General features: G+C 34.7%; 5 protein-coding genes across 13 annotated transcripts; 3 read left to right on the top strand and 2 right to left on the bottom strand.

The window, feature by feature from the left end:
• Window positions 1-248: 248 nt before the first annotated feature.
• LOC106409184 (glutaredoxin-C6-like) lies at window positions 249-1,288 on the top strand. Its single transcript, XM_013849860.3, has one exon. The coding sequence runs from the start codon at window positions 642-644 to the stop codon at window positions 1,065-1,067; it is 426 nt and encodes a 141-aa protein (XP_013705314.2). The 5' UTR covers window positions 249-641; the 3' UTR covers window positions 1,068-1,288.
• A 2,590-nt stretch (window positions 1,289-3,878) lies between these two features.
• On the bottom strand, window positions 3,879-6,284 carry LOC106410744 (UDP-sulfoquinovose synthase, chloroplastic). 3 transcript variants are annotated; one of them, XM_013851331.3, is made up of 4 exons: window positions 6,084-6,284; window positions 4,808-5,890; window positions 4,122-4,567; window positions 3,879-4,078 (listed from the first exon to the last, which is right to left on the bottom strand). In XM_013851331.3, the coding sequence occupies exons 2-3, from the start codon at window positions 5,846-5,848 to the stop codon at window positions 4,166-4,168; spliced, it is 1,443 nt and encodes a 480-aa protein (XP_013706785.1). In that variant the 5' UTR covers window positions 5,849-5,890; window positions 6,084-6,284; the 3' UTR covers window positions 3,879-4,078; window positions 4,122-4,165. The 3 variants fall into 3 exon arrangements, with proteins under 3 accessions (XP_013706785.1, XP_048619274.1, XP_022562074.1); XM_048763317.1 differs by having other exon boundaries at window positions 3,879-4,567; XM_022706353.2 differs by having other exon boundaries at window positions 3,879-4,567; window positions 4,808-5,880; window positions 6,084-6,262.
• Window positions 6,285-8,083: 1,799 nt separating this feature from the next.
• Window positions 8,084-9,936, bottom strand: LOC106411230 (calcineurin B-like protein 10). 2 transcript variants are annotated; one of them, XR_001282357.3, is made up of 9 exons: window positions 9,651-9,936; window positions 9,381-9,552; window positions 9,187-9,269; window positions 9,038-9,097; window positions 8,839-8,947; window positions 8,703-8,755; window positions 8,553-8,633; window positions 8,357-8,453; window positions 8,084-8,279 (listed from the first exon to the last, which is right to left on the bottom strand). XR_001282357.3 is itself a non-coding variant. In XM_013851945.3 (9 exons), exons 1-9 carry the CDS (start codon window positions 9,684-9,686, stop codon window positions 8,225-8,227), a joined length of 762 nt encoding a protein of 253 aa, XP_013707399.1. In that variant the 5' UTR covers window positions 9,687-9,935; the 3' UTR covers window positions 8,084-8,224. The 2 variants fall into 2 exon arrangements, 1 of the variants encoding a protein (XP_013707399.1); XM_013851945.3 differs by having other exon boundaries at window positions 8,357-8,469; window positions 9,651-9,935.
• Window positions 9,937-11,408: 1,472 nt separating this feature from the next.
• LOC106407538 (homeobox protein ATH1) lies at window positions 11,409-14,578 on the top strand. Of its 6 annotated transcripts, XM_022705848.2 has the most exons (7): window positions 11,612-11,814; window positions 12,222-12,252; window positions 12,341-12,466; window positions 12,810-13,611; window positions 13,688-14,031; window positions 14,121-14,181; window positions 14,294-14,578. In XM_022705848.2, exons 4-7 carry the CDS (start codon window positions 12,826-12,828, stop codon window positions 14,459-14,461), a joined length of 1,359 nt encoding a protein of 452 aa, XP_022561569.1. In that variant the 5' UTR covers window positions 11,612-11,814; window positions 12,222-12,252; window positions 12,341-12,466; window positions 12,810-12,825; the 3' UTR covers window positions 14,462-14,578. The 6 variants fall into 6 exon arrangements, with proteins under 6 accessions (XP_013703863.1, XP_022561569.1, XP_048619276.1 ...); XM_013848409.3 differs by lacking the exon at window positions 11,612-11,814 and adding an exon at window positions 11,409-11,604 and having other exon boundaries at window positions 12,222-12,466; XM_048763319.1 differs by having other exon boundaries at window positions 12,222-12,466.
• A 2,977-nt stretch (window positions 14,579-17,555) lies between these two features.
• Window positions 17,556-19,004, top strand: BNAC07G44040D. Its single transcript, XM_013847754.3, has 3 exons — window positions 17,556-17,892; window positions 18,253-18,411; window positions 18,484-19,004. The coding sequence occupies exons 1-3, from the start codon at window positions 17,626-17,628 to the stop codon at window positions 18,844-18,846; spliced, it is 789 nt and encodes a 262-aa protein (XP_013703208.1). The 5' UTR covers window positions 17,556-17,625; the 3' UTR covers window positions 18,847-19,004.
• The last annotated feature ends 6,879 nt before the right edge of the window (window positions 19,005-25,883 follow it).

Raw genomic sequence — 25,883 nt, 5'->3', positions numbered from 1 at the left:
GCAAAAGCGTCAGCTTAAAGAATATGCAATATCTTAGTTGTACTGGACTTTTAAAAGTATAACTACTAGTATACAGTTTAGAAGCTTCAGTAACCAATCAACATAGAAAACTTACAAAGCTAGCCAATACAATACATATAAGGAGAGTACTCGTGTTCCTTGATACTACTAACCTGACTACCAAATAATATTATTGCGAATATAATTTGCATTCACCTTTTCCCATTGAAAAGGTCAACATCGGCAATAAAATCTAGCGCGTGGATTTTGGAACTCCCATGCATTTAACTCCTCAGAATAAATAATTTGAAAATACATTAAAGAAACAGTCCAATGAGAAAAAGAAAAAAAAAATAAAAAACACACTGAGACAGTACTTTGTGATGTAAGCAACCACATACACCACTCCCTTCTTCTCTTCTCTTATATTATTGGCTATTTTGTTCCCCCTAATTTTATTTATTTATTTATTATTTTCACTAATGATTCATTTTTGTTGGTTGAACCTCTTTGATTCTTTCTATATTTTTTGGAATACTTTTTTTTCGGAACACCTTTTGATTCTTTCTATATATACAAATACAACCCACTTCTTCCTCGTAGATTAATGCTCTCTACGTCTTTTCTCTCTCTAGTTGCCTATGATGCAAGAATTAAGCTTAGAATGTTTCTCCAACGACGTCGTTCGCTTAGACCTAACTCCTCCTTCCCAAGCCTCACCTATTTCTCTCTCCATAGACGAAGAAGAATCATCGGAGTCTAAGATCCGACGGCTGATATCGGAGCATCCAGTGATCATCTTCAGCAGATCTTCTTGTTGCATGTCCCACGTCATGAAAAGACTCCTCACTACTATCGGAGTCGTCCCCACCGTCATCGAGCTCGATGATCACGAGGTTTCCTCTCTCCCCTTGGCTCTTGAAGAAGAATTTCCCGGCGGCGTTCTTCCGTCTCCGGCGGTTTTCATTGGCCGTGAGTGTGTCGGTGGGTTTGAGTCCCTCGTCGCGCTCCATCTAAGTGGTCACCTTGTCCCGAAGCTTGTCGAAGTTGGAGCTCTTTGGGTATGATTGTAATCTACTTCTTGTTTTTTTTGTGTGTCAACATTTACTTCTTGCTTTTCAATAGTATTTTACAATATCAAAAGCAGAATTTTTAGGGTTTCTTTTTTCTGATTATTCTCCGATGATCAAAGTTATATATACCCATGTAGAAAATGAATTATGAATAATAATTAAAGATGTGTAATTATAGTTTTATATAATTAGTAAATTTGTTTCTTTGTTTTACATTAATCAATCAACCTTATTTATCAATTCGGATTGATCAGAACTAATAAAATATGATTCAGTTGCATAATGATTAAAGTTTATTTATTTTTCTATAATATCATGTTGATCAGAGTGGTAAAGTGAAAGATGTTATGAAAATGTTACTGTAAATGTACTGTGATTGGCATGCAATTATTTTTTATATGTTTCATCTATGCATGATAGGATTAATGTTCGATCGTAGTTAAGTAGTTCATCTGAGTAGTGGTTATTTGGATCGAGAATGGACTACTTCCGAGTACCTTCTTCATCATGAATAATCTTTTTTGGTGATTATTAAGTTTTATGGTTATCATATGGATGCGTTGTCGATCTGAAAGTTAATTTCATTATTTATGTCAATATACTAAAGAATATAGTAGAGAACCAAGTAAAGAAGATTCTACCATTATTTGTAAGGTCTCCGAGCTCCAAGGCTTTAAGGAAATATTCCTCTATAAAAAAAATCAGATAATTTCATTACTGTGTCCCTTGGTATCATCTATTAAATAGTTGGTCGAGTTTATGCATTAAGTGGTTGAAGTTTGAATCAGATTTCCATCTCTTTCCTTCAAAATTTAAACATGTCTAGTTAGAAAAGGTATGTTGTGGAACTGTATAAAACATTTTTAATTATTCGACTATAAGTCGAAATTAATAAGAATTGGAAAATGGGAGACAAACTTTCAATAATTGAGGGGGTTTTTGACAGCGACGCTGGGCTTAAGTGGCATCTCTAAAAACAATTATTCAATTTCTTCTTCTTTGGAGTTGAGTAATTGGAATAAATGCTATATACTTCCATTATACCTGTAGGTTTTGTAGTAGGATTAGGAAAATAAGGTCAAACGTCCAAGTTCCACATTTCAAGGATCAGGATTGACCTATGCCGTATCAATGATAGATAATTAGATACTGATGTCAGATGATCACTGCTATTTTACCAAGAGCTTCGAATGGTGGTTGGTTTGAAATTGTAGTCTTTCTTTTTTATATACACACGATAACCATACGAACATCTAATAAGATAATACAGTAATCATACATCGACGATAACCAAAATTTTTGACAAGACATCCATTAATTGATCGTAAGGGAGAAATGAGATGATATGAATAACTAAGCAATGGATCCTATCAACTTCACCTTAGCGCAATCGGAAACTATATTTTGGAGTCTGTAGTTGCAACCTGGCCTCCATCCATGAAACCTTTTAGCTCTCTTTGTTGTGCTCAGACTTTATCTAGCTTTCCATGTTATGAATGCATGAATTTACGAAAACCATTCTTTTTGTTTTATTTTTCATGTTATTTTGTTTGGCTGTGTATAACGATTTAATGATCTACACGCTGTTTCATATATTGTAAACACACACAAAACTCATTATAATAGTTTCTCATTTTAAATTACTATGAATCCTAAATCATTCAAGTGCTCATTAGTGTAACTGTAATACTTAGGGTGTACCTGCTCAGAGAACTAGAATTAAAAGATAGGCAAACAATAAACAAATGTTGATGCCCACAAATGTCTCTTGATCCAAAACTCATGCAAATGAAGTGTAAGCAAATAAATTTCACATCTAAAAATAAAAACAAAAAGTTGCCGACCTATACAACTTGGTAGTTGTGGGAATAAGATTTATGTGTGTGAGATCATGTGATATGTCTTCCAAATTAAGGTTATGCTTTTAATACACATATTTTAATTTGCAAGTTGATGAATACTGATGGCAACGATGACCTCATCAACCATAAACAACAATCTCTCCAACAAATGTTTAATGATATGATAATATTTAGATTTTAGAATAATATAATAAAATACAGAGAAATACTCAGTGCCTCCACACCAAAAGCATTTTCAGTTAAACATGAATTGTGTAAACTATAGAGAATTATTTGCTCAATTATTGGATCGTTGTTGTACGTATTGCCATTCTTCTTATTTTAGAGATCAAGTCATATAAAAAGTGTTAGAGGCCAATAAGCACAACATTAGAACAATATTTTTCACACAATTATCCCACAATTATACAATTTATGCTTTTTGCGTAAATCTGAAATATGATAGCATCTCATGCACTAAGATTTGATAAATTGTTTTCAAGACGTACAAGCACTTGCAATTATATATTAAAATATGTTCTGTTGATATGGTATTTTGGTTTTTATCGTCACATAAGAAGAAAAGGAGAGAACGAATTTTAAAAGGAGAGACATTAGGGCTGAAACTATAATAATTAACAGTTACAAAAAAAAAACTATAATAATTAAACAAAAACAGTTTGATTCCTTAGAATTTGACAGCACAAGTTTCCTTCATATTTGGAAAATGGATGACACTAAAGTACATCTACGATGATCCCACCAACACTATTCTCAACTAAAAAATATTTACTAGTAGTATTTATTTTAACTGTTTAACTAAATGATTGAACCGAGATATACGTCTACTATAAAACAAAATCTACAATTTTACTTGTCTAAGAATTTTAAGAATTTTTTTCCTTGATCATAATTCGGATGTCCCCAATGCGTATTGAGTGAGAAAGCTCGTCAAGTTTTAAAATAAACAAAATATGAGATGGTTTTATGTTACTTATGTGAAATTTTTATTTGTTCAGTATAAATTTACATTTACACAACCACTACCTTCGGTTCTTCTTTTATGTAGTTTTCAAAGATTATATAACATTACGATCTCCAAATAAACTACTTAAGCACAAATAAAGTTTTGAAGGATAACAAACAACACAACTCTCGCATATAATCTAATAATCTCCCCCAGTAACAAAAAAAAAAAAAAAAAAAAATCTAATAATCTCCCTTCAGTGTACTAACAACAAACTGGACTTCTTAGGGGTTCATGGACTTAGTCTTGACACCAATCTTCTTCCAAGAAACACTAGGCATGATCTGCTTCTTGTCCACACGATCCTTAAACTGAACAGCAAAGTTGAGCAAGGAATCAAGAAGTGACTCAGAGAGATAGTGCGGCTCAAGTCCAAGTTCCATCAGCTTTGTGTGCTTTGCGTTGTAGTAATGCTCTTCCGCCTCCACTCTCGGGTTAGGCACCGTCATCTTCGTCACGTCCAGCCCCAGCTTTAAACCCGCTTTAGTCACCAGCGACGCCAGCTCGTTGACTGAGAACTGTTCTGTGAACTGGTTGAACACCCTGAACTCACCAGCCTTTGCAGGGTTCGCTATAGCTAGCTCAACACATTGGACCGTGTCTCTTATATCAAGGTAGCCTCTTGTCTGCAAAGAGGAAACAAACCGAATAAAAACCAATGTTCACTGTTTAGACGTCTTATAGATATTCAATGTTTAGGCGGACACCTAGACCGAATTTTTAAATGCATAGACAATATTTTTTAAAAAATCGGTTTTAATTTTTTTTCCGTTCAAATCCGATTTGCTGACTAAGCGGATGCCTAGACGCCATTGCCTAAACTAATTTTTAGAACACTGATAAGACAGAACAAAAAAGTTATTTACCTGACCACCTTTACCATAAACCGTAAGTGGGTGACCAACAGCAGCTTGGACACAGAACCGGTTAAGAGCAGTACCAAACACAGCATCATAATCCAACCGGTTCCTCAGCTCCTCATGCATCTCAGTCTCATCAGTCTTCACACCATAAACAACTCCCTGGTTAAGATCAGTAGCTCTAATCCCCCACGCCTTGCAAGTAAAAGCAATGTTGTGCGAGTCGTGAACCTTGCTAAGATGATAAAACGAGCTAGCCTGCTTCGGATACGGCAGCGTATCAGTCCTACCATTATGCGTTATCGTTATATACCCTTCCTCGATATCGATATTCGGAGTCCCATACTCCCCCATCGTCCCAAGCTTCACGAGATGACACTCTTCTCGAAACTCTTTGATAGCAAAGAGGACGTTGAGAGTGCCTATGACATTGTTGTGCTGCGTAAACACGGCTCTGGAACGGTCTATCATAGAGTAAGGAGCAGACCGTTGTTCACCGAAGTGGACAACCGAGTCAGGCTCAAAGGAGTTGAAAGAGTCAGCTAAGAACTCGAAGTCGCAGATGTCTCCAACGTAGAGCTCGATTGTCTTCCCTGTCAGAGCCTTCCAACGACTGATACGGTCGTGGATCGACGCTATGGGAGTTAATGACTCGAGACCAAGCTGGTGGTCGAAGAGGCGTCTGACGAGGTTGTCGACGACGGCGACTTGGTAGTTCTTTTTGGATAAGTGGAGAGCAGTGGCCCAGCCGCAGTAACCGTCTCCGCCGATGACCATGACACGTTTTGGTTTGGAGGGTGAGGTGTTGTTGTTGGTGGAGGTTTCGGGTGGTGCTTGTTGGCTTGTAGCGGTTGCTAGGAAGACGCAGCTTCTTCTTCTTCTTTTAGGTTTCTTCTCTTGGAAGTGAAGTGCTTTGAGAGAGGGATGGTTTGAAAGGGGTTGGGGGTTGAAGAAGGTTTGGTTTAAACCAAACGGTTTAACCGAGTTCTTGCTGCTGCTGGTTAGGGAGACAGCTAAAGGGCATGAAGCTGAGAGTAGATGCGCCATTTTGTTCTTGATTCTATAGAAAACACATTCACCTGCAAGACACTAAGAAAGTAGCCAAGATTTAGGACAATTTGGTCAGAAGAACAGAACATACCTAGGACAAGTGAAGATTCTGTCTGATTTCACTATCTTTCTTAAAAAAATAAATAGAAAAAGAACAATCTAGAGATTATCTATCTTCTTACACATCGCGAAAACCAGTAAGAAAACAGCAGAGTAAGATAGGAGTGCTTACAGTTTAAGTGAGGTTTTAGGAACTTGTTCAGAGTCGAGAAGAAGCTTGAAGGCTTTTGGAGTGAGGGCGTTTCCTTGTGATTTTTATCTCACTTCTCGTGGAGATGAAGAAGAGAAGATGAAGCCATTGGATGCCTAAGCATATTCTTATTTATTCCATCTTTATTTTCTTAACCGAAATACTTTAGCCGATGAAATTAAAAAAAAAAATCTAAGTTTGGGTTAAGAAAATCAGAAAATCGATCTAACCAACTGGGCATTCAATTCCAGCAAGGTTAGCCCAGAAAGAAAAGCCCAATGGTGTTCTCAAGGTAATCTAAAAAAGGAAACACTCATCTTACAATAGGTAATCTAAAAAAGGAAACACTCATCTTACAATGGTGTTCTTCACTAAAATTGAGATTCATTGAGTGGGTTGGGTTGTTTGTTTGTGTGTTCTCAGGGAGACACATGGACAAAGGTGTTAAATACTACCTCCGTTCCCGAAAGTAAGATGTCTTAGGTTTTTTTCTTGTTCCATAAAGATAAATTTTCTATATTGTTAAAGTACTTTTTTATACTTTTGAGGAACATTAATTGAGAATATTTGAATTGATTAAATTTCATTGGTGGAAAGTTATTGGAAAGTGTATAATAAAGTAAAAAATAAATTAAATTATAAATATTTATTAAATTCTTAACAAACGTGTATACTCCAAATCCATTATCTATTTATTTAAGGTCTCTTTATTTAAATCTCTTTCTCGATGTAGAATCTTTTCTCCAAGACAATCTTTATTCAAGAGACTACGTTCATTTCCCTGCCCAATAGCTCTGCTCCTCCAAGTTCTGGTAAAAAAATTTTTTTAATGAATGTAAAATTTTATTCAAACAAAAATATTATTATATCAAGTGCAGCTTTTGTTTCTCTACGAAAATTAAACCTCGTACTAATAAAAGATTAGCCTATTTTTTCATGAATTTGGTCTTGCTCCAAACTATGTTATCAATCCTTCTTCAAAATATCTTCCCTTAGCTTCAGCCTCACATTTTATCCACAAACTTTATCAAATGAAAGTCTTTATAGGTGTTAGTCACGGTTTGTAGACAATCACAATCCGGCCCCGCTCAATCATATATGGACCTCTGTGCAGATTTTATTTGTATGAATATAACATACATAATTTATGAAAATAAGACCCTAAAATTTTCTAGAAAAAGATCCTAAACCCTTACCTAAAAATTGGAAAAACAAATTGGACCCAGTGCTAATGCACTCTCGACACTACCCAAGAGCCGGGCCTGATCACAATCAGATCACTCCAGTTTGCAGTGAACATATCTTGCATAAACCATTTACTCAAAGTTCTGGTAAGTTACATGTATTATAAATCATCCAAGATTGATAGGGGGATTATTAAATTCAAAAATATGACGTGTGACAAATGAATGAAATGTGGAGCAGGGCGTGTGGACAGGACAATGTGTATGGAGACAGGAAACTGGTGTCCACTCTCCTCCCCGAGGAAGATCAAGTCGCAGCTGCAGTATAAGCTTGATTTACATTCATGTCTTATGTATCCCCTTTCTCGCTTTTCTCTTCTCTGTTTTTTTTAGTACACTCTCTATCTGTTACTTCCATAGCTGTAACATTTCCATTAGAATGTTGTGAATCACACCATCATTCGTTTCCTTTATTAATATTTAGTTGGATACATCACAGTATATACATCCACACATGACAAAAACATAAATTATTAAATTGAAAAAAAAATCAGGTTATTGAAAACAGTATAGATTCCTTTTTATTTATTAGGAAACTCAAGTAAACGGTATCTATTTCAGCCAAGCTTGAAATTGGCCAAAGTATTTTGGTTTTACACATTATATAGATTTCTTTATAACAATAAAAATGTCTCTCTCTCAATGATTGTAGATAAGACTTTTCATAATATTCCTTCTTATCCCTTCCAATCTTTCAACAGATGATATGTCTGAATCACTGATCCGTGTATGGCAAGATTAGATAGAAAAAATGGTTTATTTACTTTCAGTGGAACAGTCTACAATGCGTGCATCAAAGGAGATCAGCAACCTCACATTTACAACTGGTTTTATATACGTGAGAATCAAAGCAGAAAGAGATAACCGGGCGCTGTTGCCTCAGTCTTCAACCTCAGTGTTGAATATAAAACTTGGGAATGCTGTCGTCACATCCCTTCAAAGTTCAAAACATCTATGTTAATAATTTAGATTGAAGAGTTAAATCTAGCAAAAGAGAAAAAGATTTGGTACTTTAGGTAAGGAAGAGTCATGTTCTTCAACAAGGTGGGATGCTTAAGCACATACACTTTCCATTCCTCCTTGCTTATTTTACCATCTTTGTCAGAATCTGCATCAGCAAATGTCTAGCAGGAACCAAATTAAATTTTAAAAGATGTCAAATAAACCAATCTGTTAAGTAACTGAGATTCCAAACAAATACACTCACTTTATCAATAATCATGGTCACAAGTTCATCAGACAAAATCATTTCAGATTCCATCAGAATATCAACCACCATTTGATGCACCTAAACATTAACAACATCAATTAAATAAGCTCAAAAGACAGTTTAAACTTGCAATGGTAGATTATTTACCTCTTCTTGCTCAATAAATCCGGTTTGTCTTAGATCATATAGCCTAAACGCAACTGCCAAAGATCAGAAACATATGCTTGAGACTGTATATTATTAATAGTAGGACATTGAATAGTTATGTTGCTGTGATTCTTACAGTCGATCTTCTCCTCAATTGGTGCGTAGGGATGAAACACACTCAACGCATGTATAAATTCCTCAAACTCTATAACCCCATTCTTCTTTTCATCGAACAAATCAAAAACCTAACCAAAACATTCATCTCAAAAAAAAGGTCCAAGAAACCATGAAAAAAGCTATTCATGTCTCTCTAAAGAACACACACACACACTCACCCTATCAAGAAAGAGGTTCTCACCGTACGGAGCTTGGAAAATCGCCAGCTGAAGCTCTTCCTACAAACAAAAGAAATATCAATATCCTCATAACCATCGAGAAGACTGACCAACTTAAGAAAAATACTTGAACTTTGAAAAGAACAGACCTTGTGAATCAATCCGTCATCAATGATGGAACAGCTCAGTTTCTTGAATAACTCATACAATGCTTCAACCTCGTTGACTGAAACTGCAAACAAATTCAAAACCAAAAGGTTAAAACTTTGGGTCCCTTAAAACTTTTGAGGTCCCAAACAGAGAAACTTGAAAAACCCATTAATAAAAAAGAAGAAACCCCCACATGGAGAATCAAGGGCAAGAAGAGACAGGTTCGCCTGCTGACATATCTGAGGCGAACGGCGGCTGCGGCAACCGAAGCATTGTCCCACGGTGGAGAACAGGAAATCAAAAATGGCAAAGAGAGGTATAAAGACGGCGCAGAGTTGCTCTCCAACGGTAAGAGAGCTTGATCTCTGCTTGTTTTTAAAAAACCAAAGGAAGAAGACTCAGACCATAACCAATCAAAATTAAGGGAGAAAAAAAGAAGAAAATAAAAAAAACAATGTCTTTCCCAGAAATTTATAGAGGAAACTCCCGGCAAGTCCATGATTCACTGGTTAACAGTTCTTCCTCCTCTTCTTCCTTCTTTGTTCTTAGAATACGGTGTTGAGATCACATCAAAAGTCTCGAAATCCTTTTGAATTTGAGGTTATAGAACCAAAAAAAGGAAAGCTCTTTCGATTTTTGCGTCACGTCATCCAAATGGAATTACGCAGATCCAATTAACTAGGCTAAGGTGTTTCGTCTTTGATGGTCCTTTCGTTTTCAGTTCAGCTGTTTTGTCTTTGCGTCTTTTGTGTTTGCGTGGTCCCACCGACATTTGTAGTTTTTGTTTATGAGTGTCGTTTTTTTGGGCTTTATTTCACTTTTCTGGGCTTTACACTCCATTATGGGCTTGTGTTTTGTGGGTTTTGGACTCCACTATTGCTCAAGTTCGTTACCATAGAGGATGGTAGTGTCGTTTTGATGTCAGATAGTGGGAGGAATGGTGAAAATACATAAATGCTTAGATTAATGTGGACTAAAGGAGATGATCTAAGGCGTTAAAGGGCGAGGTGATATCGTAATCATCAAGCTGGTTTCACTCTCCAGTCTACTGAATACGGAAGATGAAGGTAAACCCTAATAACGAATGGTCCTACTATGTCACTGTAGAAGAACCCATTACATAATCAAAATGAACAAATTCGCCCAATAGCCATCATGAAACCGAGAAAACATTTTCTATGAGGACCGGTGTCAAAATTTGGGATAAGCTATGCTGAGGTGGCACTCTAAGGGGATATATACAAATTCCTGCGAGAGCAATTGTATTTACAAGAAGATCCAAACTTTTTCTTTTTTTCTTTACAAAAGGGACACGACGCTGCAAGAGCGCCGTCGTAACTGTGTACCCGGCCCAAGAAGAGAAGGCAACCAGATAAAATTTAGCGAAGCCGAGTTGCATTCGCTGAATGGTAACGAACGACTGTGTCTGGAACGAGAGCTTCATATATTCAAGGAGTGGTGTTCTTTTCACATGGCTTCAAAGTCATGTCAGCTTGTGTCTAAACATGAACCTAGAAACATTTGGTCTGAAAGTTAGATGTGTTGGAAATCTTTTATATGTTGTTATATAGCAAATTTATATAATTGCATTTTCTTTCCAAAAAGATGGAAAGAAAATGGTTGGCTACTCTTTTTCAACATAGCAACTAATTAGTAGATTTTACATCGTTCTAATTAAGTGTTCATTCCTTGTGCATTAGTCGAGTAAGATCATGTTTGAAGCTTGATAAGAACATAATTAAGATTTTGATGAAAATTAGCAACGATTCAAGGGAACAAATTCTGATATTCCCCACATCCAAACCATGGCTCCATTTTCATCCAAAAAAACTAAGACTCGTAAATCTAGACAAGTTAGAATATCATAGTTTCACTTTCAGATATGCATATCTATTATAGCTAGGACTACTAGAGTTAATCATTCTTAACTAGTATAATAAGACGTTACATATAAGGACACATTGAACTAAATGAATACACGATTTGATAAGAAAGGAACAATACAAAAAAGAGGCCAAACTTGATTGATATTTTTGTATAAAGGTTACAATAATATTATTTATATGTATTATGTAAAATGATATGAGATTTGATGGCACAGCACAAAGACAGGAGTGGTGAGAAAAGAAAGAAGAAAAAAGCAATAACCCCAATGGATCACACATCTCATCAATTCTCCTTAAATGGCTATAAAAAGATCTCACCTCTCTTTACTTTTTTCCCTCCTTCTGATTTCTGATTATTGAAACCACCACAAGAAAACAAAAACAGAATTTCTTATTATTTTATAAATCGAATTATATAATTTTGTCTAGACACATTCATATATATAGAGACATGCAAATAGTAAAAATGTAGGGTCTCTTCCCTAATTTAAAGCCTGCAACAGAAATGAGTGCACTTCTCTGTAGTATACAGTAACACATCTGCCTTCTTCATGTATTTGGATTTGGTTTTAAGTTTCAACCATATATTTCTTGAGATGCATTACTTTCTATGATCAACATGTCTAATAAGTAAATTATATAAGATTTGATTTTTTTCTTGTTTATCTTTATCATTGCTTTGTGTCAGAAAATCTAATAGAAATATGAAATGGATTTCATTACATAAACAGAGAGAGCTCCGTACGTGATCTGGCCCTCCTTCTTTTCCACACCTCTGTCTCTTCAGCTAATTTGTTTTTTTTTTCTTTGCCTGAGAGATAGTTTATTTATTATTTGTTTGTTTTTTTTTTGCTAAAATACCTATATGTTGGTCTAGTGCTTTGAATCTTTTAGTGAGGCAAGTGATGAAGTTAAAGATACAGTTATTTTTTTCATGAAAATGTATAAAAGTAAGGAGAAGATCAAAACTTTTTGTATTGTTCGCATTCATGCAAAAGAGATTAAACCAGACTCACTTTTCTCTTTTTCAGTTTTGTTTTTTTTTTTTTTTTGCTAAAATCTTTTTCAGTTTTGTTGTATCATCTTTTTCTTTTGTTTATAATATCTAATACTTTTATTGTTGATTTCTCCTTTTTGGCTCTCTTTAGGAACATAAATTGAGAAGCTGACGAGTGAAAGGTACAGTGTTCTTTCACAGGAAAGAAGAGAAACAAGCATTTTCTTCTTCTTCAATCCTAACACACATTTTGGAAAATTTTGATGTAAGAGTTCTGTTTGCAACGGTTTGTTCTCTGAGATCTTCCCAGAGGTTCTATCAGAAGAAGAAGGATAAAGGCAACGGTTTGTTCTCTGAGATCTTCCCAGAGGTTCTATCAGAAGAAGAAGGATAAAGGCAAGTTGAACACTTTTTTATGTTCTATGGACATTTGTAGTAATCTCAAGATTTCTTCTCTGTTTAACTAGGTAACTGTTTTCACAGATATCTTTGAGTTATTACTGGTCTATGCATCATTGAGCCTACATACTGCTTTCATTAATTATTACAGATATCTTTAAAGTTTACGTATATGTTTAAATAATTACATAGTGAGACATTAATGACATAGCTCTTGCATTGAACTTCTCTGTCTCTTGCAGCATTTTACATTTAGTACCATTCTCCAAAGATTTAGTTTCTAAGATCTTCTGAAAATTCTTTGTCTGAGTCTTGAATACTTCTCTTTTTGTTAATGCAGTTTCATTACAGACCTAATGGACAACGACAACACTTTTAGTTCTCTCGTTAGTGTCATGACTAACCAAAATAATCTTCTCATGGATTTGATACCTTCAAGAGAAGATTCCACTTCATTTTCAACAATGCTTCCATGGAATTCCATGAGATTAGATCCTCTACAAATGGGTGGATTTGATATCTTCAGTTCTTTTCTCACTAATAAGTACTTATCATCTACTTCAAGCTCTATCAATGTTCAAGAAAACTTTGAGGTTATGGCTCCTCCTCCTCTTCCTCTTCCTCCATTTCATCATTTGGATCATTTAAGACCATATGATGATTCCTCAAACAACATGTGGAGTCTTGGAGAAAATAGTGGGTTTCATGCATATTCTTATGTAGAAGGTGTTGTTGGTCCTAGTGAACCAATAGCATCTACATTTGCTGAAGAAGATGTTTCTGATGAGTGCTCAGAGATTAGTCCTTATGCTGCTACTAAAATGACCTCAGAGCAAGCTTTGACCTCAGAGCAAGCTTCTTCCAGCAGCAAAGACATTTATAATAACGTCTCTCATGTTATATTTGGCTCAAAGTATCTTCACTCTGTTCAAGAAATACTATCTCAATTCGCTACATACTCCCTCCACGGCTTAGAGAATAATCCTCAATGCTATTTTTCATCTCAAGAAACTGAGTCAAGGGCTGCTGGTTCAGCTTTTACTTCACGTTTAGAGAATCAAACGGAGTTTGTTGAAGGAGGTTTTGATCAAAGACGAGCATTAGAAGCAAAGAAAACCCAGCTCTTGGATCTTCTTCAAATGGTATATATTCACACATATTATACATAAGATGGAGAATGATTTTGTTTTAAGTTTTTGAGTTGCGATTTGTCTTCAGGTGGATGATAAATATAGTCATTGCGTTGACGAGATTCATACGGTTGTATCAGCCTTCCATGCAGCAACCGAGTTAGACCCGCAGCTACACACCCGGTTTGCACTCCAAACCATCTCGTTCCTATACAAAAACCTGAGGGAGAGAATCAGCAAAAAGATACTTATGATGGGATCAGTTTTAGAGAGAGGCAAAGAGAAGTCTCAAGAAAATTCAATCATCCACCAGCACTGCCTTCTTCAGCAGATGAAGCATAAGAACCATCAGATTTGGAGACCGCAACGAGGCTTACCAGAGAAATCAGTCTCGGTTCTAAGGACTTGGATGTTCCAAAACTTTCTCCACCCGTAAGAATCTTTTTACTCATTACTAAGTCTACTTTATGATGACAATGTTAGCTAGAATTGATGATCTTGATGTATCCTTTTGATTGTAGTTACCCAACGGATTCAGAGAAACATCTTCTTGCTATACGAAGTGGATTGACAAGAAGTCAGGTAATGCATCTAACTCAAGCCTCAAGACTTTAGTCGCACGTGTGTTTAGTTACACAAATCCATGCAGCTAGTGATGAAGTGTGACTTGTTTGTTGTTTGTGTGTGATTAAAGGTATCAAACTGGTTTATAAATGCGCGGGTTAGGCTATGGAAGCCCATGATAGAAGATATGTACGCAGAAATGAACAAGAGGAAGCTGAATAACACTCACCTTCAAGGCAGTGGAGGAAGTCGTAGGATACCAAAGTCCATAATGATGACCCAAGAAAGGAACAAATAAGAGAATGATTATGTGGTAACTTGTAACGCAATCGCTACAATGTTTGTCAGACAAAACTACGTACTATGATGGTTTCATGTTATAATAGTATATACCACTTCTCTTTTATCTCAACTATTTCATTTCATTTTTTTTGGTATTTAAAACATTTTTCTTTTTGACGTCAGTATTTAAAACATGGAAAATTGGGTTGTATGACAAGGAAAAAACGCATAATTCACAGCATAACCATTTTCCTTAACGTTTCTATATACGGTGTTAACTTTATAAATTAATACTATACTGCTACTTCCTGAAACCGGCGAAATCTGAAAAGAAAAAAAAAAAATCTTAATTATTATATCCAAAATGTAAATCGTGGCTTTACTGACTTCACATCTTTCATTTTTACTTCTTTAGTACCTTCGTAGTCTTGAATTCTCTCTGGTACGGCTTCGCTTCACATCGTCATTTCCACTGGATTTGTTTTGAATTGTTGACTTCTTCTTCATTCTTTATAAACGCGTCATCTTCTTCTCGTCAGAGATCGTCGACTACAAACGGCGTTAAAGTTTCAGCGGCGAGTAGTACCAAACCGTTCCTATTCTACTTCACACCGTCGATTCTTGTCAGATCTCTGGAACTACCGTAAGTTCTCGGGTGTTTATATGTTGTTATTCATATGCTGTTATTTTCTTTTCTATTTGGGATATTTCGAATTAGGGTACTATAATTGGTAAATCTACAACCTCGTTACCATTGCATCTCGGATCTGATTTTCCGCATCGAAGTTCGCCAGTTGATTTAGGATTTGGGTTTCCCCGGTTGTTCTTATGCCTATTTTATCACCGTCTGGAAATGACATGATCTCCGTTAGGTATATTCCATTTGACTTGGAATAGAACAAAATATAGACGTTTATATTCCATTTGACTTGGAATGAAATAAATTCGAACGTTTAATCATTTTCTTTAGCTTCTGAATTCATACTTGTATTTAATATTTACATATTTTTATACTTGTATTAGGGTTTATATTTCCGTGTAGGGTTTTGTGATGATTGGAGAGAGGTTAGTTTCTAGAATACTGAGTTCGTCACTGCAAGATTAGGGTTGACATTGGATTAAGTGTCATATTTCCGTGTAGGGATTCATGATTAGTTGATAGGATTTTCGTGTATATTCCCATGTGTGGTTTAAGATCGTGAGTTATGCATATCGTTACGTCTTACATGGTTTTCATTCCACATTATTGTTATACTATACAATTTATTTTACATTTACTTTGTTATATGGATCCTAACATTTTTATCTTTCTCTTTTGTTTCTCAGGTTACAAATGAAAGATTTAGGCTGTCAAGTAGATTTTTCGAAACTGGATTTGGGCCATCTGGTGAATATATTCTCATTTATATGTAATGATGCAATGTGTATATAAGCGGAATAGATCGTGTGTACGTAAAATGGAAAGACCATTCATGTGAAATGAATTATATAATCTTTACTATTTGTTGTATTCTATTTTATTTGCAGAACATAGAATATAAATATGATTGTATAGTGCATAAGCATAAATTATGTTTTGTTGTTGTATCGTTGCTATCAAAACTAAGAATTTAAAACTCAATTTTATCATTTTGTTAACCAGATCCACATAAGTGTAAACTTCACATAAATTTCGTTAACTACAACTACATTTGGACCATCATCTTATAGTACTTCGGCCATATAGGATAGAACATTCAGTGCATATATATGTGGTCAATAGTATATACTATTTCAGATTTTAATTTTATTCAAAATATTATAATTATATTTTATAGTTTACATTTGGGTTTGGGTTTAGTGATTGAAATTTAGGGTTTAATATTTAGGAGTTGGGGTAATGTTTAATATTTAGGAGTTGTGAATGAAGTCATAATCCTATACTATTTCAGCCCTGTGGAATAAAGCATTTGATGCATATGTAAGTGGTCAATAGTATATATTATTTCTTATTTTAATTTTATTCAAAATATTATAACTATATATTATAGTTTACATTTGGGTTTGAGTTTAGTGATTGGAGTTTAGGGTTTAGTATATAGGAGTTGTGGTAATGTATAATATTTAGGAGTTGTATATGGAGTTATAATCCTATACTACTTCGACCATGTGGAATAAAACATTCAGTGCATATGTATGCGGTCAATAAACATTTACTGCAGGGAATACATCATCATCTCTGCACAACCGCACACATCAGCTTCTACGTAACTGGTTATTTTGGGTCATGTGCATACATTTATTCTAGTTTATGTAGTTCTTGTGGAGTGGAAAGAAGATTCTTCACATGTATCTATTTACGTTCATAATATATATTACATTCCATCTGACTCATGTCAAACGGAAAGTTTCGTCGTCTAAATTTGACGGTTTTACTGAACTCGGCTTGATTTTATGTAAACCATTTCGTATTTTACTTTCACCTTGCACCTTATCACGGTTCTAAAATAAAGAACAACATCACTCCATTGTAAATGAACTTACAATAAACCATTCCCACATATGTGACGTAGTATGGAAAGCAATACAATCAGAATATGATTTATGTCATCATTTTCAGATCGCCGTTATGTTACAGAGTTTCTATCTCCCTCACATCTGTTCGTCACTACTTTTGATTTATATCCTCCATCATACGTGCTCAAGACAGCTGCGCACAACGATCCCTATTATATGCGATTGTTACTGTGGCAGCCAAACCCTCCACGTCGTTCACTTTATAACAACAAATTGGCAACTTGTTACGGTAAGAGGCATAACCGGATGGAATCAAGCCAAAAAATCTGACAATGAATTACGTCAAAATCATTGTTAGTTTCTTCATTTGTCTTTGAAATCTGGCTATCTTGTAAATAAGCCCTTAAAACATTATCATCACTAAAATAACTAAGAAAACTATGTACCCATATTGGTCACCGCCGTGAACACAAACCATTAGAATTAATGACGTAATAATTAGAACGAACATGAAAAGAAAAAAAAAACAGAAAATTACTTAAACGACATCGTATTCATGTTTGACTTACTTACCTTAAGTCAACTAGTTAAAACGCAGCGTTTTATTTTTGTTTCATCTGACTCAAGTAAGAAAGTCGAAGAACAGACAAAGTTCGAGTTCTGTCGGAACCATCTCGACGGCGAATGGAGGAAGACAGAGCGGTCGTGATCGGAGGCGGAGCGTCTCGATACGCGCTGAAGCCAACGCGTATAAACAGCGAGGACATACTAATCTGCGTCGACGTGGATGCGGAATCGATGGCGGAGATGAAGACGACGGGAACTAACGGGAGGCCTTTGACGAGGATGGAGTGCGTCAAGCAAGCTATCATCCTCTTCATCCACAATAAGCTCTCCATCAACCCGGATCATCGCTTTGCTTTCGCTACCCTCTCCAAATCAGCCGCTTGGGTATGTGAGAGATTCAGGGGTTTCTTTCGATTCATTAGCAATGCTCCGTAAAGTTTTGATTTTTAGATGAAAAAGTTGAATTCTTGATGTTGGGTGGAGATAAAGTTTGCAACTTTACATTGATTCAGTTAGATATGAATCGAGAAGAAGAAGTTGTGTTTGTGTATAATGAGAAGCTATATAGTTCTAGTTCTTGATGCATAACATAAGCTTCACTGCTGACTTGTGTCATCTAAATTGAACCTTGAATGTCTTTTTCCATCTAGTTACTGGTTGTGTGGGAAAGAAAGTTAATGTTTAGATCCTCTCTGCTGAGTCTGCCTGCCATCTAAATTAAACTTGAGTCCTTTTGTGTTTCAGCTTAAAAAGGATTTCACAAGCGATGCCGCATCTGCTATTGCTTCTCTAAGAGGATTGTCAGCTACTAAATCCTCTGGTCGAGCTGATCTCACACAACTGTTCCGTGTAGCGGCTCACGAAGCCAAAATCTCCAGAGCACAGAACCGGATCTTGAGAGTGGTAAGTTTATTTTCTTCACTAGCCACGTCCTGAAAAAGCTATTTTACTGATCTTGTTTATACCTCTCTTCAGATTCTCATATACTGCAGGTCATCCGTGAGGCCAACTCACGAGTGGCCATTAAAGCAGAAGCTCTTCACTCTGGATGTTATGTACCTTCACGACAAACCGAGTCCTGATAACTGTCCTCAAGATGTGTACGACTCTCTCGTTGATGCTGTAGAACGTGTTTCAGAGTATGAAGGCTACATCTTTGAGAGCGGTCAAGGGCTTGCGAGGTCTGTTTTCAAGCCCATGTCGATACTGTTGTCGCATCCTCAGCAAAGATGTGCTCAAGATGATCTCGACATCCCCAAGTCTCTTGCAAAGAAGGTGCCTGTGGTTGAGGCAGCAAGTGTTGATGATAATCAGATTCCTCAGGCCATGAGCCAATAATAAATGGCTTTTTTTCTTAACAGTAAGACAGCTCCAATCATATCTCCAAATTTCGCCACAAAAACAAAGTTTATTTTTCTTAAGGTTGTGCATATTTTAAATCACTAAAAACAAGTGTTCTTTTGAACTTTTACTTCTGAACTTTTATCTTCACCACATATCTCTCACCATTGGCAAACAACCTTTTGCATTCTTCAGTAGTGAGCTCATGAGAAACATATGGCTTTACCAGTCACCTGAACTGCATAGATACTTTCTACCCATTGTTACGGTATCAACAATCGTGATACGCTTTGTAACCGCATATATCCAGTCACTTGGGGAGAGAAGTTCAAATTTCTAATCATCGAGTGCATATCCTTTGCAATCTCATATTGTGGGGGTTGATGATAATTCTTATTGGATGGATACGAATGTTGTTTTTGAATCCAGATATAGTTTTGTGATATTAAGTCAATGATTTTATAATTTTAGTTGAAATTTTGACTATTCCCAATATATTAATCGAGAAGCATTTGAAAATATGTAACCGTAATTTTGTATTAATTAAAAAAGACCCCTTACTTATGTGGCACATCTAAATGCTTTCTAAATCTTTTTTCTAAGAATTCTAGAACACCTAATATAAACTATAGTTTAATCTAAAGTTGTCCCGTTTTTCCATAATTATATAACACTAGAGAACATTATATTAACCTAAAATATAAGAAGTATGTATTCTTTCCTTAAATAAAAGCTACGGAATTACCTAATATGATTTACATATATATCGCAATTAATGATTATGAATAATAAAGATTTGATAACAATTTTTCCCTCCTTCTTCATTTTTGTTTAATTTTATATTATTAAAAAAATTAAACAATTACATTAACCATATAATAGAAAAATTAGATTTTTTCTTATATGTTATATTTTGAATTTTTTAAAATGACTTTAAATTAAAAAAAATGAGGAAACCTTATATGTTATATATATTTTTTTTAAAAACGACTTTAAAATACAAAAATGAGGAAACCTTATATGTTATATTTTTCTTATATGTTAGATTTTTTCTTATATGTTATATTTTGAATTTTTTAAAACGACTTTAAATTACAAAAATGTAAATTTTCCTTAAGTATACGACTAAAAACATTAAAATGACATGTATCAATTCGATGATTGATTTGAAAGCTTTCAAAACCATATGGAAGATAAAAGTCAAAATAATTGAACTGTGGAAACAATACTGTTCACTTTTTAAAGAATGTGTTCGATGGAAAAAATAAAGTTTTTATGTCATAATTTGTTTAATGTCCACTAGAGAACATTATATTAACCTAAAATATAAGAAGTGTGTATTCTTTCCTTAAATAAAAGCTACGGAATTACCTAATAAGATTTACATATATATGGCAATTAATGATTATGAATAATAAAAATTAGATAACAATTTTTGCATCCTTCTTCATTTTTGTTTAATTTTATATTATTAAAAAAAATAAACAATCACATTAACCATATAATAAAAAAATAGATTTTTTCTTATATGTTATATTTTGAATTTTTTTAAATGACTTTAAATTATAAAAATGAGGAAACCTTATATGTTATTTTTTTTAAATGACTTTTAAATACAAAAATGAGGACACCTTATATGTTATATATTTTTTATATGTTAGACTTTTTCTTATATGTTATATTTTGAATTTTTTAAAACGACTTTAAATTACAAAAATGTAAGTTTTCCTTAAGTATACGACCAAAAACATTAAAATGACATGTATCAATTCGATGGTTGATTTGAAAGCTTTCAAAACCATATGGAAGATAAAAGTCAAAATAATTCAACTATGGAAACAATACTGTTCACTTTTTTTTAGAATGTGTTCGATGGAAAAAAATAAGGTTTTTATGTCATAAATTGTTTAATGTCCAATCCGATCAATCCATGATATATTAATCATAGTTTTGTACCATAATTTTTAATAAAAATTGATCCGATCCATCGGAAAGAAATTATATAATAACAACAAAAAAATATTGTATATGTATAAATAAAATGATCAAATATACAAAAGAAATTATCGATAATATATACAAATAAACTCACCCGCGCAGGTCTTATCCTAGTTATGCATTAAATAATTGGGGTTTTATTAACGGACGATAAAAGCTAATGGAATTTGGCTTTGATTGGTAACTGTGCCGAATAGCGCATGAAGCGCGATTCCACAAGTATTTTGCCAATCAACAAAATATTGCGGAATGAAAAAAAAATGCAAAAACGCAGGTTTGTATTTTTGCTAACTAAAATATTAAGAGAAATTCCATTAAATGGAAAAGTGAGTTTTAGAAGATTATGGTGGAAAAAATTACAAAATCATCACTTTCATATTATTAAACTATATGTAATACTATTTTAAAATTTAAAATACATAGCAATAAAAAATTTAATGATAAATAGTTATGTTGTAAATAAAGTTATAATATAATTTGCATATTATTAAATGTCAATCTATTATTAAAACGTATTGAAAGATAAACTAGATATTTATAATAAGAACTAAAATATTTTTAAATAAATTTTAGTTATTTTCACATTTTGTAATAACTAGTTTAATTATTGATATTTATTTTTATTATAACAAACAGAATACCATATAAAATAGTTTGATCAATTTAATATGTATTCTACCATTCCGCAAATTTTAAATTTTTCTGCGACTTAATTAATTTTTTTCGCAGATCAACTATTTTTTCCGCGAACAATAGTTACCAATCAGAGCCGTAAGACAAACTGAAATGTTCTTTTAATAACAACTTCAAGACGATATTTTATAGAAGCTTTTTCCACACAAAAAAAAACACATACAAAGGTCCAATTTTGAGTTCATTTAGATGTTTGATATAATATAAAATAATTAGAATTGTGTAACTGCTCTTATCTTTTTATCCCGATAAGCATCTCAACAAACTCATCATATGAATACAGTTCAACAAGCTGGCTGGTTAGTGTTTGCTTGCTCGGCCAGCTTTCCAAATATAGTTTGTCCCCTTTTCATGTCTTCGTTAATTTAATTTCATAGGATTTAATTATATCGTCATGGTTTAATACATGGAGATAATTTATGGAAAATGTGTGGTTCAGAGAAGGTTGAGCTTTTAATATTACAAATCGTCTCGGGTTGTAAAGTCAAACATATTAATCAAATCGTTTGAAAACGAATATATTTCGTAAAACGCTAATTGTCTTGCGGTCCCATGTTAGTATGATATGATGGCACTATAAAACTTGATATTAGAAAATAACAACCGTAGATGTATTATTAGTGTGTGATTTATCAATTGCTGCAACTAAGTAGGAGGCGAGCAATGTAGTTGTCACCTGCCCTCCAATCTCTCAAATATATATTTTCCTCTATAATTTACTTTATAATCGAGTTATTCTATTTTAATAGAAACTAGATTTTGACCCGCCCTTAAAAGGGCGGGTATATATTTTGTTTTACGTTTTTGTTGAAATTTAATTTTTATATTTGTGTTTTGAGTTATATATATGTTTTTCTTTGTATAATATTTATCTTAAATGATTAATAATTTTTTTTAATAATTGTATTAAAATAGTTGGACCACACCTATATTAATAGGTCACGTTCCTATTTTAATAATATTGATTATAGAAAAAAAATAGATTTAGGTTGAAAATGCTCTAACTGGTGACAGATTTTCTCGTACGCTTCTCGTTATTTTTGGGAGAAACTAAAAGTATACTAAATCACAAACTACGCTTCTTGTTAACGCCACTCATGTTTATATCAGTGTACTTTAATGTAGCTTCCAATGAATTTTCATCTTTTTGATGTTTAGGTTAACAGAGTTATGGCATAAACACAAACCAGACTTTTTATTTTTATCGGAAACAAAGCAAGAAATTGAGTTTGTCGAGAAATTTCAAGCTCATTTCGGATTTGATAATCTGGTCATAGTGGACCCAGTGGGACGAAGTGGTGGATTGGCATTTTATTACAATAATGAGTTCCAGGTTAATATTCTATATTCAAGTAATCGAATGATAGATGTGGAAGCAGTGGCGTTGGGGAAAACGGTATATATGACGTTTGTGTATGGAGATCCAGTTCAAGATTTGCGAGAACGAGTGTGGGAACATTTAACTAGATATGGAATTTCCCGATCCGAGCCATGGTTTATTATTGGTGATTTAAATGAGATTACAGGAAATCATGAAAAAGAAGGTGGAGCTTTGAGAAGTGCGAATTCATTTGTTCCTTTTAACAACATGATAAGGAATTGTGGTTTACTGGAGTTTCCTGCCAAAGGAAATAAGTTGTCATGGCAAGGAAGAAGAGGGAAAGGAAAAGGGGCAGTAACGGTTAGATGTCGTTTAGATCGAGCATTGGCAAATGAGGAGTGGCACACGCTATTTCCCTGTTCCTATACAGAATATTTAGGGTTGGTGGCATCGGATCATCGTCCAGTGGTGGCTTACATAGAAGATAAAGTTATCAGGAGAAAAGGACAGTTTAGATTTGATAAAAGATGGGTAGGACAAGAAGGCCTTATGGAATCAATCACTATGGGATGGTCTGATAATAGTGGAGGAACAAGAGCGGGTTTAGTGGCAAAAATTAGCAATTGCCGTCATGAAATAGCAAAATGGAGGAAAAATAATCCACCTTATGGGAAGGAGAAAATATCAGATTTAAAGAAGGCTCTAGAGGAGATACAAACAGATGATACTAGATCTCAGGAGGATATTTTGGAAGTGTCTAGAAAGTTACAAGAGGGATATAAGGATGAAGAGGAGTACTGGCATCAAAAAAGCAGAAATATGTGGTATTCATCTGGGGATCTAAATACAAAATTTTATCATGCATTAACTAAACAAAGAAGGGTTCGTAATAGGATAGTAGGGCTATATGATGGTGATGGCAATTGGATTACAGAGGACAACGGAGTAGAGAAAGTGGCGGTTGACTATTTCAAAGAATTATTCACTACAACTTCTCCATCAGGATTTCAGGAATTTCTCTCAGAGGTAACACCGGGCATAACTCCACAAATGAATCAACGTCTAATGAGGATAGCGACCGAGGAGGAAGTCAGAGATGCTCTATTTATGATGCATCCAGAGAAGGCACCAGGACCGGACGACATGACAGCTCTTTTTTTCCAACACTCATGGCATATTATTAAGGGAGATTTGGTGGAGATGGTGATTGATTTTTTGGTTTCTGGAGAATTGGATTCGAGGTTAAATATTACTAATATTTGTATGATTCCAAAAACGGAGAGACCTATAAGGATGACGGAGTTGCGACCCATTAGTTTATGTAATGTAGGGTATAAAATTATTTCAAAGGTTTTATGTCAGCGTTTGAAATCGTTGCTACCCTCTCTAGTATCAGAAATGCAATCGGCTTTTGTGGCAGGACGACTGATTTCTGACAATATTCTTATAGCACAAGAAATGTTTCATGGATTACGGACTAATGAGGCATGTAAAGGAAAGTATATGGCAGTAAAAACGGATATGAGTAAGGCCTATGATAGAGTAGAATGGGAATTTATTAAGGCATTACTACAGAAAATGGGGTTTCATGAACATTGGATTAAACTAATGATGGAGTGTATATCATCGGTTCAATATCGGGTCCTTTTAAATGGACAGCATAGGGGTCTCATTGTGCCACAAAGGGGTTTACGACAAGGAGATCCTTTATCTCCATATTTATTCATTTTGTGCACCGAGGCTTTAATAGCGAATATCAAGAAGGCAGAGAGGGAAAAACAATTAACAGGAATCATGGTGGCCAGAGCATGTCCTTCAATATCTCATCTCCTTTTTGCGGATGATAGTCTCTTCTTCTGTAAGGCTCAAAAGGAAGAGTGTTACACAATTCTAAGGATTTTAAAGGACTACGAGAAAGTTTCAGGTCAACTAATAAACTTTGATAAGTCTTCAATTCAATTTGGGCATAAGATTGAAGAATCTATCAAGCAGGAACTAAGAGATATTTTGGGCATACAGAATTTGGGAGGGATGGGAAATTATCTAGGTCTGCCGGAAAATCTTGGGGGCTCTAAGATACAGGTTTTTGTCTTTGTACAGGATCAGCTAAATAAGAGAGTCAATGGTTGGACTTTTAAGTTCTTCACGAAAGGAGGAAAAGAAGTGATTATTAAATCAGTGATTACGGCTTTGCCAAATCATGTGATGTCTTGCTATCGTTTACCCAAGGCTACTGCAAAAAAACTGACTAGTGCGGTCGCGCAATTTTGGTGGAGCCCTGGCGGCAACACAAGAGGAATGCATTGGAAATCGTGGGATAAAGTATGCATCAGTAAGGCTGATGGAGGTTTAGGGTTTAAAGACATCACTGATTTCAATACAGCGATGCTTGGTAAACAGTTATGGCGACTGATAGAGAAACCAAATACTTTAATTTCTCGAGTTTTTAAAGGTCGGTACTACAGGAATGCATCACTCCTGGATCCGATTCGTTCATATTCTCCGTCATATGGATGGCGAAGTATTGTATCTGCTAGATCTCTGGTAAGCAAAGGACTAATCAAAAGGGTGGGAACAGGATCATCTATATCAGTATGGAATGATCCTTGGCTCCCAACCACTCGCCCGAGACCAGCCAATAAAAACCAACACAATCTTTACCCAGACCTCACAGTGGATTCTCTTATAGATCCTCATTTGCGAAGATGGAATTCGCCGGCACTACGGGCTTTGGTGGACCCACAAGATGTGAAATTGATAGAAAGTATACCATTGAGTAGAACTCGGATGGCTGACCATGAAGGATGGCATTTCACAAATAATAGAAAATATACTGTTAAATCTGGATATCAGGTTGAAAGGATATACCCAGATAAGGAAAAACCCCCATTAGTGTTTGGGCCCACAGTGGATATTTTGAAGGCATATTGTTGGAAAATAAGGTGTGCCCCGAAACTTAAACATTTTCTATGGCAATTGGTGACAGGATGCATTGCTGTTAAGAAAAATTTACATGGGCGAG

The sequence above is a fragment of the Brassica napus genome, chromosome C7 (assembly GCF_020379485.1).
Source record: "Brassica napus cultivar Da-Ae chromosome C7, Da-Ae, whole genome shotgun sequence".
Taxonomy (NCBI): domain Eukaryota; kingdom Viridiplantae; phylum Streptophyta; class Magnoliopsida; order Brassicales; family Brassicaceae; genus Brassica; species Brassica napus.
The sequence above is the reverse complement of the archived record's forward strand: the minus strand, read 5'-3'. Positions and strand labels throughout refer to the sequence as shown.

What these genes read in the sequence shown, in the direction of transcription:
- LOC106409184 (XM_013849860.3), top strand. Translation starts at nt 642, where the DNA reads ATGATGCAAGAATTAAGCTTAGAATGTTTCTCCAACGACGTCGTTCGC.
- LOC106410744 (XM_048763317.1), bottom strand. Translation starts at nt 5,848, where the DNA reads ATGGCGCATCTACTCTCAGCTTCATGCCCTTTAGCTGTCTCCCTAACC. An exon ending in TTTATGGTAAAGGTGGTCAG is followed by an intron (nt 4,568 to 4,807) that starts GTAAATAACTTT and finishes TCCTCTTTGCAG; the next exon opens with ACAAGAGGCTACCTTGATAT.
- LOC106411230 (XM_013851945.3), bottom strand. Translation starts at nt 9,686, where the DNA reads ATGGACTTGCCGGGAGTTTCCTCTATAAATTTCTGG. An exon ending in TCTTGCCCTTGATTCTCCAT is followed by an intron (nt 9,270 to 9,380) that starts GTGGGGGTTTCT and finishes ATTTGTTTGCAG; the next exon opens with TTTCAGTCAACGAGGTTGAA. An exon ending in GATTTATTGAGCAAGAAGAG is followed by an intron (nt 8,634 to 8,702) that starts GTAAATAATCTA and finishes GTTAATGTTTAG; the next exon opens with GTGCATCAAATGGTGGTTGA.
- LOC106407538 (XM_013848409.3), top strand. Translation starts at nt 12,826, where the DNA reads ATGGACAACGACAACACTTTTAGTTCTCTCGTTAGTGTCATGACTAAC. An exon ending in TCTTGGATCTTCTTCAAATG is followed by an intron (nt 13,612 to 13,687) that starts GTATATATTCAC and finishes ATTTGTCTTCAG; the next exon opens with GTGGATGATAAATATAGTCA. An exon ending in GTGGATTGACAAGAAGTCAG is followed by an intron (nt 14,182 to 14,293) that starts GTAATGCATCTA and finishes GTGTGATTAAAG; the next exon opens with GTATCAAACTGGTTTATAAA.
- BNAC07G44040D (XM_013847754.3), top strand. Translation starts at nt 17,626, where the DNA reads ATGGAGGAAGACAGAGCGGTCGTGATCGGAGGCGGAGCGTCTCGATAC. An exon ending in TCTCCAAATCAGCCGCTTGG is followed by an intron (nt 17,893 to 18,252) that starts GTATGTGAGAGA and finishes TTTGTGTTTCAG; the next exon opens with CTTAAAAAGGATTTCACAAG. An exon ending in AGAACCGGATCTTGAGAGTG is followed by an intron (nt 18,412 to 18,483) that starts GTAAGTTTATTT and finishes ACCTCTCTTCAG; the next exon opens with ATTCTCATATACTGCAGGTC.